Below are 14,404 nucleotides of genomic sequence, written 5' to 3'. Positions count from 1 at the left end.
CTGAACTGGTGGTGGAGGAGTTTATTTCGCATATGTTTAGCCAGTCGTCTTCTGTCAAGGTTATATTTGCTTCCTTCTCCCATTTACATTTTATATATGATGTTGACATTTTTTTGTGAAGTTGTAGGCATAGGTATATTCTGGAGACTACTTTCTTATGAATTTTACCTTTGTATGCATCCAAGACAGTGTTAATGAGATCCATGTCACCTTCTTTTAGAATTTTTATATTTCTATCAAAATGATGCCTAAGCTGCAGGTATCTGTAGAAATCCTGTTTGTCTAAATCATGGTTTTTCTGTAGTTGTTGGAAACTATCCAGGCCTGTATCAGATGAGATTACACAATATGAAGTAATACCTTTTTGGGTCAGTTCCTTAAATCTCATATTCAGCTGGGCTGGTAAGAAATCTCTGTCGTGTTCGACCCACCTTAATAGCCAAGCTTTCTTCTCTAATTTTGAGTTGCTGACCTCCTTGAATCAGATATTAAGAGGAGTTTTTGTAAGGTTGCATAATTTACTCAAATATATATTCTTGAGGGTTTTGTCCCCCAGTAAAGATTGAGGAGGAATATCAAGTTGGTTTAACTCTAGCTCTTTCCATTTTGCATCATAATCCTCTTTGCACCAATAAACAACATATTGCAGTTGTGCTGCTTTGTAGTAGTCCTCCAGACATGGGAGTGACATCCCACCTTTCTCTTTTGGCAAGTGTAATGTTTTGTAGCGTACCCTTGTTTTTTTGTTCTGCCATATGACTCTGGAGATGATCCGATTCCATTCGTTGAACTGTTTAGTTGGTATTTCTATGGGCAGCGATTGAAAAAGGAATAACAGTTGAGGTAATATAACCATTTTTATAGTTTCAATTCGGTTGTATAGATCGAGTGACAGGGGAGTCCATCTGTCCAAATCGTTTTTAATTTTGTTTGTGATGATACCGTAGTTTGCATTATATATACCTTCATAGGTCTTGGGAATGTTAACACCTAGATATTTCAAAATTCTGGTTTTCCATATAAATTTAAAGGTTTTACGTATGTTTTCCTGAGGTGAGTAATTAAAAGAAAGAGTCTGAGTTTTCTCTATGTTCAGTTTATATACCGAATAGAAGCCATATTGGTCGAGGCTGGACATTAGTTTAGGGAGACTGGTATCAGGGTCGGACAAAGTCGCCAAAATATCATCTGCGTATAAACATGTCTTGTATTCTCTTCCCTTAAATGAGATTCCCATAATTTCTGGGTCTTCCCTGATTTTTTGAGCAAGTGGCTCTATAAATAGAGCAAACAGGATGGGGCTCAGTGGACAACCCTGTCGGCATCCTCGTTCCAAAGGGATTGTGCCTGAAAGACTGCCGTTTATTCTGATTCGGGCAACTGGTGAATTATATATTGATTTAAAACATCTTATAACCATATCGTTAAAGCCAAAGCGTTGTAGGACCAAATATAAAAATTCCCACCGCACGGAGTCGAAAGCTTTTTCTGCATCAAAGCTAATTGCTAGGGACCTCGTGTTACTTCTGCTCATAGTGTCTACCAGGTGTATTGCTTGCCTAACATTGTCTTGTGTGCGCCTGTTTTTAACAAATCCCGTCTGGTCCATGTCAATCAAATCAGGGATCAAATATCTCCTTAAATGCTCTTGGTGTGGTTATTTTATTTTAATCTTTATTTTACTTGTCTTTTGTTTGTAAACAGTATTGGGGCCATGCTGCATAGTGATTAACTGCACTTTAAATAAAATTAATTGATTAATTCCCTGTACAGCAAATGTAGCTACAGTATTCACAATAACAGTGCAGAGATTTTATTGAGGGCTATAAAAGATGGTTTGGACTGATGGCTCAACCGAACCTACATGCCATTTCTTGATGTCAGTGTCGCATTGTTGGTGGTCTCACCAGGTGCAGTAGTGTGTCCAGATCTATGCCGCGCAAGCACTGAGGGCCCGTTTACACGAGGACGCAGTCGGGTAAAAACGACTAAATATTTTATCAGAAGCGCCTTTCGTTTACACGAGGACGGCGTTTCCGAGGCTGAAAAACGGATAAAATTGAAAACGCCTTCCAGAGTGGATAAGTTAAAAACGGCCCCCGTTGCATATCCGTCTAAACTACTCAATACGCGAAACTCTGCTCGGATCTGCTCATGTCGGGTACGCGTTTACGTCATACATATGTCATATACTGTACATGCCAGCCCGGGAAGTAAGGAAGTAAGTAAAAAAGTAAGAGCATGTCTGATTACATTGATCCAACGGACCTTCCAGCTGCTCTGTGTTTTAATGCAGTAGATGTGTTTTCCTGCTCACCTGCCCGGCTGGAGCTCCTCAGTTTGGTGTTGCCAAGTTACACACACACCGCCTATTCAAGCCGCTCGTGAAACCATAAACCCGAGACTGAAAACAAAACTAGCAGCCGAACGGGTTTATTTTGCTGAGATGGACACTGCCTTTTCTCTTCTTCACCGAAACAAGAGTGAGTGTTACTTAATAAAGGCAGATTAAGAGTTTCGGTTTGCTCCTGCTCCTCCCTCGAGCACTACAGTACCTCAGCCGGACCGGTGTTCTGTAAAGTTATCCTAGCAAGTTCTCATACAGACCGTTTTATTATTCAAAACAAGTCATTACAAATTATTTGACTCGGCCAAAGACTCGACCAATAAGCACAAAACATAAAAATCGGCAAATGCGTGAAATTCTCACCGATTTTCTATCAGCCCAGCTGATCGGTGGGACAAAACTACTGTTGAATTTTCCTACCCTCCTGGATTTCGCGCATGCGTAGTAGGCTTGGTAGGATAACTTGACAGAACAGCAGCGCAGATGTGCAGATCAGACAAGACAGAAGACGTTGCGCATGCGTGCAGACATAGTGGAGACATTTATGCGTCACCGTATAGACGCAGATTTCCTCCTTGAAAACGGTCGTGTAGACACGGAAAAAAGTGAGAACGAAAATGGACACTTGCGTTTTTGTTTTATACCGTCCCCGTGTAAAGTGGGCCTGAATGCAGACACACCATTGCTGTTCCAGTCAGAAAATGCCAGCCATTTTAATGTTGGCATTTAAACAGTCACTCAAGTCTGGAGATGAAAACGAGGCCATCTCTGGGCAACTGAATGAAGTGAGCACAGTTTTCAGATTCACAAAAGCAAATGGTCAAACAGACTGGCTATCTATACTACTAAAGGAAGGATGTCTGTTCTGTTCATCTCTGCAAATCGACACGGCTGGATGCACATAGTCCATACTTTGCACATGGATTGGTGACACCCCAGGGGAGCCTAAAACAACATTTTTCGATTTCTCAAAACATTGGATTAGTGCTAATCCAACACCATTCATTTCCCATAGGCTACATGCTCACGCTAACACACTGTGCGCAACCTCAGCGGGGAGTCCCCTCCCCAACTTGCCTGAGAGTTTCAGTTGTCACAGGCAATAGCTACCAGTGTGGCATTATGATTCGCAACACTCACAAGAGCTCCATGAAACTCGTGCAAGGCCAAGGCAGTAAGACACACACCCACAGGCTCCTAGCAGGCACTAGAGTTCCCCCATTTGACCTGTTGGGCAGGCTCGGTGTCTCCCATAACTGAAAGGCAGGGAGGGTTCTTTGGGTTCTGATGTCTTCATGGAAAAGTTGTTGATGAACTCTTGGAGGAATTTAATTTGAAGATCTGAAACAAATAAATGTGCAAAAATAGAAATCCAGATGGAGGCAAATACCGTTTTGCAGTACTATACATGATATGCATTCTGATTTTTCTAAGACAGCTCTTTGTCTTTCCTTTCAGGCAATGGTAGCTTGTTACCCTGGCAAGGGCACTGGATATGTGCGGCATGTGGACAACCCTAATGGTGACGGGAGATGTGTTACATGCATTTATTACTTAAATAAAGACTGGAATGCCAAGGTATGTAAAAATCATTAGACAAGGCAAATCCCAAATTAACAGTGGCATTAAGATAGTGTTTCCCATGGTTTAGATCTGCATGGTGTTAAAAGTATGACTGGCATAATATTACATAGATTTGAGGGGTAGGTTTTTTTTTTTTTTTAACGTTTTCTGCATTTCTGTTTTGAAATTGCACAAGAAGCCTGTGGTAATTAAATATTATTTAACATATACACAACCCTCTCTTAGTATACATGATACCAGTAGTTACGCATGTAATTATGGGTCTGTGAACACCAAATAACCGCTAGGAATGGTGAATATCACCTGAATAACTACATACTTGTGCATGTACAAATACAAGGCAAGACCATCCAACAAAGCAGTCAAATGATCATGAGATGTATAACGTATTTTCTATAAATTCTGTTGTCATACATGATTCCCTGGAACCTTACTGCCTGATCAGTGCTGGTTCTGGATTACAGAGAAAACTGGAGGTTATACAGTGTTCATAGAACCACAGTTACATCAGTAGTTCACACCTCCTAACCTCTCAGGTACAGTGAGTGTCACCTGGATAATGCTAGGAGCAGCACAGCACAAATCACTGTCAGATTTACTGTACAAAGCATACTGTGCATAACACTGTACCTGAGTGCTCTTCAGATTCACATTCATGGAAAGCTGTGATGTCAGTTGGTTTTTGTTGACCAAAACTGGGTGATCTGATGTTAGGGAAGTAAAATCTGCACTTGGGGGATAAATTTATTTATTAGGGATAAAATTAGTTTCTGTTTAAAGTCTTTATTTTTCTGTAAAGCTGCTGTGTGACAGTGTCTGTTGTTAAGTGCTATACAAATAAACTGACTTGACTTGGCTTAACCACAAGGTCAGTCTGAAGTAATCTGGACAGAACTGCATGCTCAACAAGCGTTTTGTTTTCAAGCAGAGTTTTTAATTTCATCTTCGACTGGTTCAACAACACACTCCGCCATTTTGTTTTTCTCTACTATATGAGCTGATATTCTCGTAGTAGAGCAGCCAATCAGAGCGTGCAATTGCTCATACCCAGTGAACGTGGATAGAATGTCAGTGGTTTAGGGGAATAAAAGGGTACAAGGCAGAGAATAGGAGGGTACAATTAAAAAGGCTGAAGCCCTTCACTGTGAACCACAGGCGAGAAAAATGGAAAACTGGGGTTATCTGAGACACCGTTTCAAGGCATTTGGCACACATGCAAACTCCTCACCTTTCGGCGAAATTCGCCGTTTTGGTCCCAAAATAGGTCACTTGTGTGAATCGTGTAGATCCGAAGAGTTTTTTTTTTTTGGGGGGGGGTAGGCAGGCTACAACGCTATTGTTGCCAAACATTTCACTTACAAGGTTACAGCCAATCAAGATAAACAGTTACTAACACGCTTCTTTTCCATTGGAGTTCTGATCAGCTGGTGCACAACCCACTGCTGGTTGCCAGTCCTCGCTTAGGAATATTCCACAGATTCAGACCGCAAAGTCACCTTTTTATAGAGAGATCTGGCAACCTCATCTCGCGACTGAATCTGAATACCAATGGAACAGTTTCCAGCGCGCTCGGGGGTGAATAACCATGGGCGGATCTACCGGGGTGGCATATGCCACTCTAAAAGAAAGCCTTGCCACCCCTGCTGCTACCCCAGTTGGCAGCGACGAATTCAAAGAAAAATTACGGCCAATTTGACATTTACGTGCGCGAATTTCCAATGTCCGACTGCGGCGAATGCAGCACGAGATACCGCCAGAGATTGGTTGCTTTGGAAAATTGAGAGGCGCGAAGCGAGGGAGGCAGGAGTCGCGAGGAAAGGAGACACGGGAGGAAAGGGGTAAAAGCTGATTAACTATCTATCAAAAAATGAAATTATAATGAATGAACAGTGCTAGCATAGTTGCGATGCTGATTTTGAGAGGATAAAAATCAGGTTGGAGAAGGTTATTTAGCTAACTATACATGTAAGGCAAAAAAAAGTGTGTTTCCGGTAACCCGACCGATCGAGAATTTCCGCGTCGAAATTGCCAACCGTAAAGTTTGTATTGCAAATTTCCCTCGATATTTTAGTGTAAGCGGCGTTAGTTTGTCATAATTTTTTTTTGTTTCAACGCATTCAAGTTGTGAAAGAAACGATAAAAAGTAAAATGTTTTGCCACTTCTATCAGCCCTCCTGGCTGTAATGCAAATTGCTTCCTCTTCAGTATACAAGTGCACTTCCATGGCAGGGAAAAACACTACATTCTGCCGCCTATGTAGTCCCCTATTTATACAAATAGGAGTCATTCAGGATTCAGCCGTGTTTTTGCTCCGTGTTTTTGCTCGACCCAAGTTCTACAGTAGGCTAGGCGAGGCCGTCTGCTTTTAATGGAAGTAGCCTAGCCTAGGACGTTAAACCATATTTTCACGTTATTTCTTGATAAGGTGTTTTCACATTATCACATGAAAATATCATGAAATTACGTGATATGTTATTACATGATAAATATATTGTAAAAACGTGATAACTCTGTTAACAATATCTTTTCACGTAATTACTTGAGTCTAAGCCAAATTTTTTTTTGAGTGTGGCAGCAATACGCTTCCGCAGATCATAACTCGAACTCTTGCGATATTTTTTTTATTCGTTTAAAGATTTAAAACACTTATTTTATTATGATGTGTGGTATAAAGGATTCTGTGCCAAAATACTATTTTGTAAGATGTTTACTTGTGTTAATTTTTTCGAACAAAATAAAACAAATTAAGAAAAAAAAATTTCCTACCTACCGACCTTATTTTAGTATTTCATGTTACCTGAAACAGGGCGGCATGGTGGTGTAGTGGTTAGCGCTGTCGCCTCACAGCAAGAAGGTCCTGGGTTCGAGCCCCGGGGCCGGCGAGGGCCTTTCTGTGCGGAGTTTGCATGTTCTCCCCATGTCCGCGTGGGTTTCCTCCGGGTGCTCCGGTTTCCCCCACAGTCCAAAGACATGCAGGTTAGGTTAACTGGTGACTCTAAATTGAGCGTAGGTGTGAATGTGAGTGTGAATGGTTGTCTGTGTCTATGTGTCAGCCCTGTGATGACCTGGCGACTTGTCCAGGGTGAACCCCGCCTTTCGCCCGTAGTCAGCTGGGATAGGCTCCAGCTTGCCTGCGACCCTGTAGAAGGATAAAGCGGCTAGAGATAATGTGATGTGTGTGTGATGTTACCTGAAACACACTTTTTTTTTTTTTTGGCCTAATGTTAGCTAGGTCTGACATTAGTTTTGTGTAAAGTCGGCCACAAAAGTTAATATTGATTCACCGTCTGTCAAGGAAAACATTGCTATTGGCTGAAGCTTATGATTCAAATATTGAGGATCTTAAACATGAGTTACATCAGACGAGGAGAGGACTAGACAGAAAAAAGGGGGAACAGGAGAGTCCTACCACTCTCATGGAGTTCACTGTTTTTGGACCCATACCAAGATGATGATGATGTTTTTTTTTTGAGTTGTTCAGGTTGTGTAAAATAGCGGTTGTCTTGCCTGTGAGCATCCTGTGAACGAAGTTTTTCATCTCTCAGGCTCATAAAGACTTATTTGCGGTCGACTATGACAGAAAAGAGACTATCAAGTTTGGCTGTACTCAGCATTGAATCAAAGCGCACAAAAGCATTAGATCTTGATAAATTTGTGAAGCGTTTTGCTGAGCAACATGGAAATCGCCGCATTCAGCTGTTGTAGGCATGACAAGTTCATGTTATGCTCACTGGTGAGCCTTTACAAAGCGTGAGAAAATAAAACTATAAAATGTGACACTGGTGTAAAAGGTTTAAATCATGCTGAACTTGAAGCAGTGTTGTTATTGTTGTTTTTTAGTGTCTGTTCTTTTGCATATACAGTATAAAACTGTCCAGAAACGGTATAGACCTCATCTGAGAATGTGTGTTCTTCGTGAACAATAAAGGCATGAGATTAAGTTTATCTGTATGAGTTTGTAAATGGCAGTCTGTGCCCTTTTGTAGTGTGTACATACTATTTGTCGTCAAACTGTGATTAAATTCAGTATATATACATGTCTGTAATACGTTGCCACCCCTCAAAAATTCCTGCCCCCCTCTTGCCACCCCATAAATATTTTTCTAGATCCGCCCCTGATTTCACATAGGTGATGTCTTTAAGAAAATTGACAGACAGGGATTGGCCAGGTGTGTCCTCTGGGGTAGGTCTGTTAGATAGCACAGGCAGTAATATATACCTTTTTGTAAATAGCCCACTGTGTTGTACACAGGGGTGAAAATTAACTTCACAAAATATCAAACTTTACCGGCCACTGACAAATAAATGGTACAATTTACCGGCCACTCAACAGTAACTTATTAAGACATGTTTATGGAAAGTTATTTTGTACTGTATTAAATTCAAGATGTCACTGGTTGCAATTTTTTTTGTAACGTAGACTACGAAATGTACTTTTGCGCGCGTGCCGTGTCCCCGTGCATCCTTCTCACCTTTTTCACCCCTGACCAGTTTGCATGCCTGATTTGGGATCCGGATTAGTGCTGAACTGGGAGATAATAAATCTCCGGAGTGGAAGTCTGGGGCGGAGCATGACGGTTATAAACTCTTCATTGATGGAAACTTGAGTGCAAAACTGTTCATTACAACTGCAGTCCTAAAGTTAGCAAATCAGCTGTAGTCCTCAGCCATAAAAGCATTACTGTAAGTGTCCAGAGCGTCTTCCAAGTGTGACTTTCAACTGTCCATATGGGGCCATCCTCTACAGGAGCAATGCGATGAGCCTCCAACTGGGCACCAGGATGGATCAGGCAGGTCCGAGGAACAGAAGAGGTCAGCATCTCGATCCCAGGACTGACATTTAACTCGGAGGGACAGATTGGGGGGGAACACAGGTTGTTAGGCATGCCCAGTGTCACCTGAATAAGTAGGAACAGTATACATATTGCACTGAGTACAAGCAGGGACTCTGGCAACTAACTATGACAGCATAACTAAAAGGGGAGAGCCAGAAGGTAACACAGGCATGAGGGAGCCCTGGGATGTAAAGTAGCCAGCCACTACACCATCAACAAACTCAAGTGAGTGGGGGACTCGCGCTTCAGTTTCTGTCTCTTTATTATCAAGTTATCAACACCCATAGTGTCTCAGGAAACTGACACATGTGTCCACTGACTTAATGGCACGAGTAAAATTAATCATCAGTTTAATAAAAATATAATTTCTCACTCACATCTCTCTCCTTTAGGACCACAAAGACACAAATTCTAATCTACATTATTATTTTAACATTCAGAATCCCAGATGACATCCAAGTCGGTTGTTTTCCATTCATCACTTAGGTCTTTTGAGGGTGAAAATACCCGGAGGCTATAGCCCTGAAACGGATCTCCCTTAGGTTGCTTGCCAGCTGACAGCACTTTCAGTTTGGGGGGGGGTTAAACCGACCGCTGTATTACTGACACTGCCCTATGTGCTCGGGGACAGTTGGGGCTCTGAGTGTGCTGCCCCGTGGCTGTCTTGGCCCTTAAATCATCTTCAGTGCTTGAAGAGGCTCGCTCAGAAAAAAAAATCACCAGTTTAGACGGCGCTACTGTTTGGTTCACGCAGAGATAATTACACCACCACACCAGGCTGATTAAGATGCACTGTGTTTGGTCAAAAGATTGGTGTTCATGTGGTCATGTGTCGTCAATTTTTATTGGCCACAAGCATGCACTTATTGTTTACACTCTGGCTTCCCAAAGTCTCTTCACAGGGGTTGGATTTCAGCAAACTGAGGGATTTCTATAAAAGAGGACTTATGATAATGATGACACACATTCATCACTGTGACGACTGCTAGTAATTTTCTCTTCATCACTGATGATGTTCGTCAGTGACAAGTGTGACCAGTGCCAGCAGGAACTCGGGCCATTATTTAGTTGAATAAAACTTAGTTTCGCATCGCATGCTGCTCAGTTTTGTACAGATATGTAAACAAATATATTTTTTTGTGACTCAGTGAAAAATAGACAGTGGCAAATCCTGCTCCAGATGGTGATTTGCATATATATAAAATTAAAAACTGAAAAATGTTGCTTGCATACATGTTCAACACCTGCAGTACTTGGTAGAACCACCTTTTGCTGCAATAACAGTTTTGAATCTGTTGTTCCCGGTAGGGTAGGTTCCTACCAGCTTTGTACACTGTTTGGGAGTGATTTTCACCCATTCTTCCATGCAGATTTGCCCCATGCACTTACAGTGGTGCTTGAAAGTTTGTGAACCTTTTTAGAATTTTCTAGATTTCTGCATAAACATGACATAAAACATCAGATTTTCACACAAGTCCTAAAAGTAGATAAAGAGAACCCAGTCAAGCAAATGAGACAATTTTATACTTGGTCATTTATTTAAGGAAAATGATCCATCCAGTATTACATAATCTGTGAGTGGCAAAAGTATGTGAATCTCTAGGACTAGCAGTTAATTTCAAGGTGAAATTAGAGTCAGGTGTTTTCAATCAATGGGATGGCAATCAGGTGTGAGTGGGCACCCTGTTTTATTTAAAGACCAGGGATCTATCAAAGTCTGATCTTCACAACACATGTTTGTGGAAGTGTATCATGGCACGAACAAAGGAGATTTCTGAGGACCTCAGAAAATGCGTTGTTGATGCTTATCAGGCTGGAAAAGGTTACAAAACCATCTCTAAAAAGTTTGGACTCTACTAATCCACAGTCAGACAGATTGTGTATAAATGGAGGAAATTTAAGACCATTGTTACCCTCTCCAGGAGTGATCGACCAACAAAGATCACTCCAAGAGCAAGACATGTAATAGTTGGCGAGATTACAAAGGACCCCAGGGTGACTTCTAAGCACCTGAAGTCCTCTCTCACATTGGCTAATGTTAATGTTCATGAGTCCACCATCAGGAGAACACTGAACAACAATGGTGTGCATGGCAGGGTTGCAAGGAGAAAGCCACTGCTCTCCAAAAAGAACATTGCTGCTCGTCTGAAGTTCGCTAAAGATCACGTGGACAAGCCAGAAGGCTATTGAGGTATTTCACCTGACGTCACAGGGTCACGTGACGCCCCGGTGTCCACCATTTTGGACGGCAAGCTAGCTAATGTCAACAACAGTAGCTAGTATGTTACTGTAGCAATATTTACGTTCAGTCATTTGGATGACTGTTAAAACCTTTCAGTCTCAAGTTTTTCCTTTACTGGATTTACTAGTTTACTGAGCTAGCGCGCGATGGCTCCCGGCTTGGCCGGCGAGCGCGCGATGGCTCCCGGCTTGGCCGGCGAGCGCGCGATGGCTCCCGGCTTGGCCGGCGAGCGCGCGATGGCTCCCGGCTTGGCCGGCGAGCGCGCGATGGCTCCCGGCTTGGCCGGCCGAGCGCGCGATGGCTCCCGGCTTGGCCGAGCACGCTAGCTCAGTAAACTAGTAAATCCAGTAAAGGAAAAACTTGAGACTGAAAGGTTTTAACAGTCATCCAAATGACTGAACGTAAATATTGCTACAGTAACATACCAGCTACGATGTTGTTGACATTAGCTAGTGCTAACAGCTAGTTGCTAATACACTGCTACAACTACACCGACCCTAATAATACAGTTCTTAGTCATTGCCTGGTAACAGCAAATTTATAACGGGCCATGTCTCAACAGACTAAGAAGTTATTTCAATGACATTTAATAACATTTTGTTTATCCTGAGGACTGAAAGTAAATGAAAATGTGAACAAACCTTAGCTGTAATCAGATGGCGACCACCGGCTCCAGGGACGACCCGCTGATGTAGGCATATTACCCAGCCTGACACAAAATATTTGTAGGCATCCAAACTCGTATACGCTTTCAGATCAATACCTGTGTATGGCGATGGGTTTTTAACGACATAGGTATACAGATCATGTGGGCCGAAGTCAGGTAAAGACGAGGGCTTCGTGTACTTCCATACGTCAGTGAACAATCCTGGTGGAAGCAGGTAAACGTCGTTCTCTAAGCCTGCTAACCTCAATTTTTGCAAATACCAAGAGGAACCAGGTTAACCCATCCTCATTTGGGTGATAATAGATAGTGTGATTATAAAAAACTTGCTTATATAACAGTGTCCTGTACTGTATAGTCACAAAGTACAACTGTGAAAACAGCAAATTCATTATAGTTTTAACATGAAGTCTCTTTTTTGTTGAAGTTATAAACTGTTCATTGATGGAAACTTGAGTGCAAAACTGTTCATGAGAACTGCAGTCCTAAAGTTAACAAGTCAACTGAAGTCCTCAGACATAAAAGCATTACTGTAAGTGTCCAGAGCCATCTTCCAAATGCGACTTTCAACTGTCCATATGGGGCCGTCCTCCACAGGAGCAATGTGATGAGACTCCAGCCAGACATAGGGCATCAGGATGGATCAAGCAGGTCTGAGGAGCAGAAGAGGTTAGGATCAACATGTAACTCAGAGGGACAGACAGCGTGAAGGGGGGGGAGAGAACGAAAACACAGGTTGTTAGGTATGCCCATTGTTACCTATTGAGTAAGAACAGTATATGTTTTGCGCTGAGTGCAAGTAGGGACTCCGGCAAAAGTAACTATACGGGAGAGCCAGAAGGTAACACAGACCACATGAGGGCGCCCTGGGACATAAAGCAGCAGCCACTACACTGTCAACAAACTCGAGTGAGCAAGCAAGTGGGGGACTGACAGCATCCATACATCCCAGTTTACCAAAACGCACTATGTCTGAGGACCCTCCAGATCTACTCCTTTACCTCATAAATACTATTATCAAAAGGCTTGACTAAACAGATATGTTTTCAGCCTGGACTTAAACACTGAGACTGTGTCTGAGTCCCGAACACTACTTGGAAGGCTGTTCCATAACTGTGGGGCTTTGTAAGAAAAGGCTCTGCCCCCTGATGTAGCCTTCCGTATATGAGGTACCAGCAGATAGCCTGCACCTTTTGATCTAAGTAGATGTGGTGGGTCATAAAGAACCAGAAGTTCACTCAGGTACTGTGGTGTGAGACCATTCAGTGCTTTAAAGGTCAGTAGTAGTATTTTTATAATCAATATGAAATTTGATGCTCCTAGGTAGCATCATGGTTGTCCCATATTATTTCCATTGTTACATAATAGATGGAATGTGGATGTTCAGAAATTTGGGATTTTTTAAAGAACCTAACCCTAAATGGTGCTTCTCCATAAATATCTCAGACTTGTTTAGATAACTCTCTTGTCTTCATGATGCTGTTTTGTTAAGAGTTTCTCTAAGCACACTCTGGGGCCTTGCAGAAACAAGTCTAATTATTAACATGATATGGCAATTTAATTGCATGATCATCTCTTATCAAATTGTGTGATCTCTTAAGGAAATTGGTTTTACCAGAGATTCCTTGGGGGTTTCACAGCAAAGAGATGAATATTAATCCAGTCAGCAATTTTCTTTTTATTTGATATTTAAAATCACTTAAAATCTTTACTCAGCACTGACGTTATAGACATTTTTTTGGTACGCCATTAACTTACCAATTGACATTTTAATTCAATACAATTAGGTGGTTGATTTTGCGTTACTGGTTTTAGCCTTGTAACCAGTGATCAGTCAAAGCAATCAAAGGCCGTATTCGAGAGTTTGGTACTTGCAGATCCTTTCCTTTACATATTTCAGAAACTTTGCAAAGCACAATTAAGTTGCTTTCTGCTTTTATTTCTAAGGTCACGTTGATGAAACTATTCAGTCCTCATATTAAGTGGCGGGGGGGGGCTGATATTGAGCACTTTAATGGCAGTTTCAGGACTTTCCAGGCAAGGGTTCATGTTATCCATGTGTATCAGGACATTTCAGATCTGGCTGACTGTGAGAAAGCATTGATTTTTGGGGTCTTTGTCCCCCACTCTCCTTGCATGTTTTTTTTTTTAAGTATGTTTAAGTTTGTGTGAGAGAGACAAACTAACAGTGATCTTTTTTTTTTAAGCCACATGCAGTTCAGTATTTATCGTCAGTTGAGTTTTTATAAATACTTAAGCCAGTATCTCACTGGGCTGCGACAGCCTGCGACTAGTTGGAGACACAACAATTGCGATAAAATATGTGAATTAGCGACAATTTTCACTTGGAATCACACTGAATTGATATTCACATATTTTACCGCAATTGTTGTGTCTCCAACTAGTCGCAGACTGTCGCAGCCCGGCTTTCCCTCAGCAGGCAGGGAAGTAGAGGAAGCCTCACGGAAACTGACTTGAGAAGGGTTTGCAATGGCTTTGAGACACCAGCGACGCATTTGCAGCTATTTTGAGAGAAATTTTATCGCAAAAATTTTTTGAACATGTTCAAAATTTCAGCGATGAAGGAGCAACACTTTGCGACTCATGCGAGGAAATTGAGAAGCCCCGCGAGTGTTTCAAGACACTTTTGAAACTCTCTCGTGAATGACATTCGCAATTTGTCACAAGCTGTCGCCGCCCAGTGAGATACTGGCCTTATATATCTCCTGGCC

At 41.9% G+C, this 14,404-nt stretch overlaps 1 protein-coding gene across 4 annotated transcripts in view; it reads left to right on the top strand.

Moving 5' to 3' along the window:
- LOC132899718 (egl nine homolog 1-like) overlaps positions 1 to 14,404 on the top strand; it is an 84,717-nt gene that overhangs the window by 58,499 nt on the left and 11,814 nt on the right. For 3 of the 4 annotated variants that reach the window (XM_060941811.1, XM_060941810.1, XM_060941809.1), the window contains exon 2: positions 3,806 to 3,925. The exons of the other annotated variant lie outside the window; for it this stretch is intronic. In XM_060941811.1, coding sequence (XP_060797794.1) covers positions 3,806 to 3,925 — 120 coding nt within the window. The remainder of the gene's footprint in view (positions 1 to 3,805; positions 3,926 to 14,404) is intronic. 4 annotated transcript variants of the gene reach the window in all.

Source organism: Neoarius graeffei, chromosome 15, assembly GCF_027579695.1.
Source record: "Neoarius graeffei isolate fNeoGra1 chromosome 15, fNeoGra1.pri, whole genome shotgun sequence".
In the NCBI taxonomy this organism is placed as follows: Eukaryota; Metazoa; Chordata; class Actinopteri; order Siluriformes; family Ariidae; genus Neoarius; species Neoarius graeffei.
The sequence above is the reverse complement of the archived record's forward strand: the minus strand, read 5'-3'. Positions and strand labels throughout refer to the sequence as shown.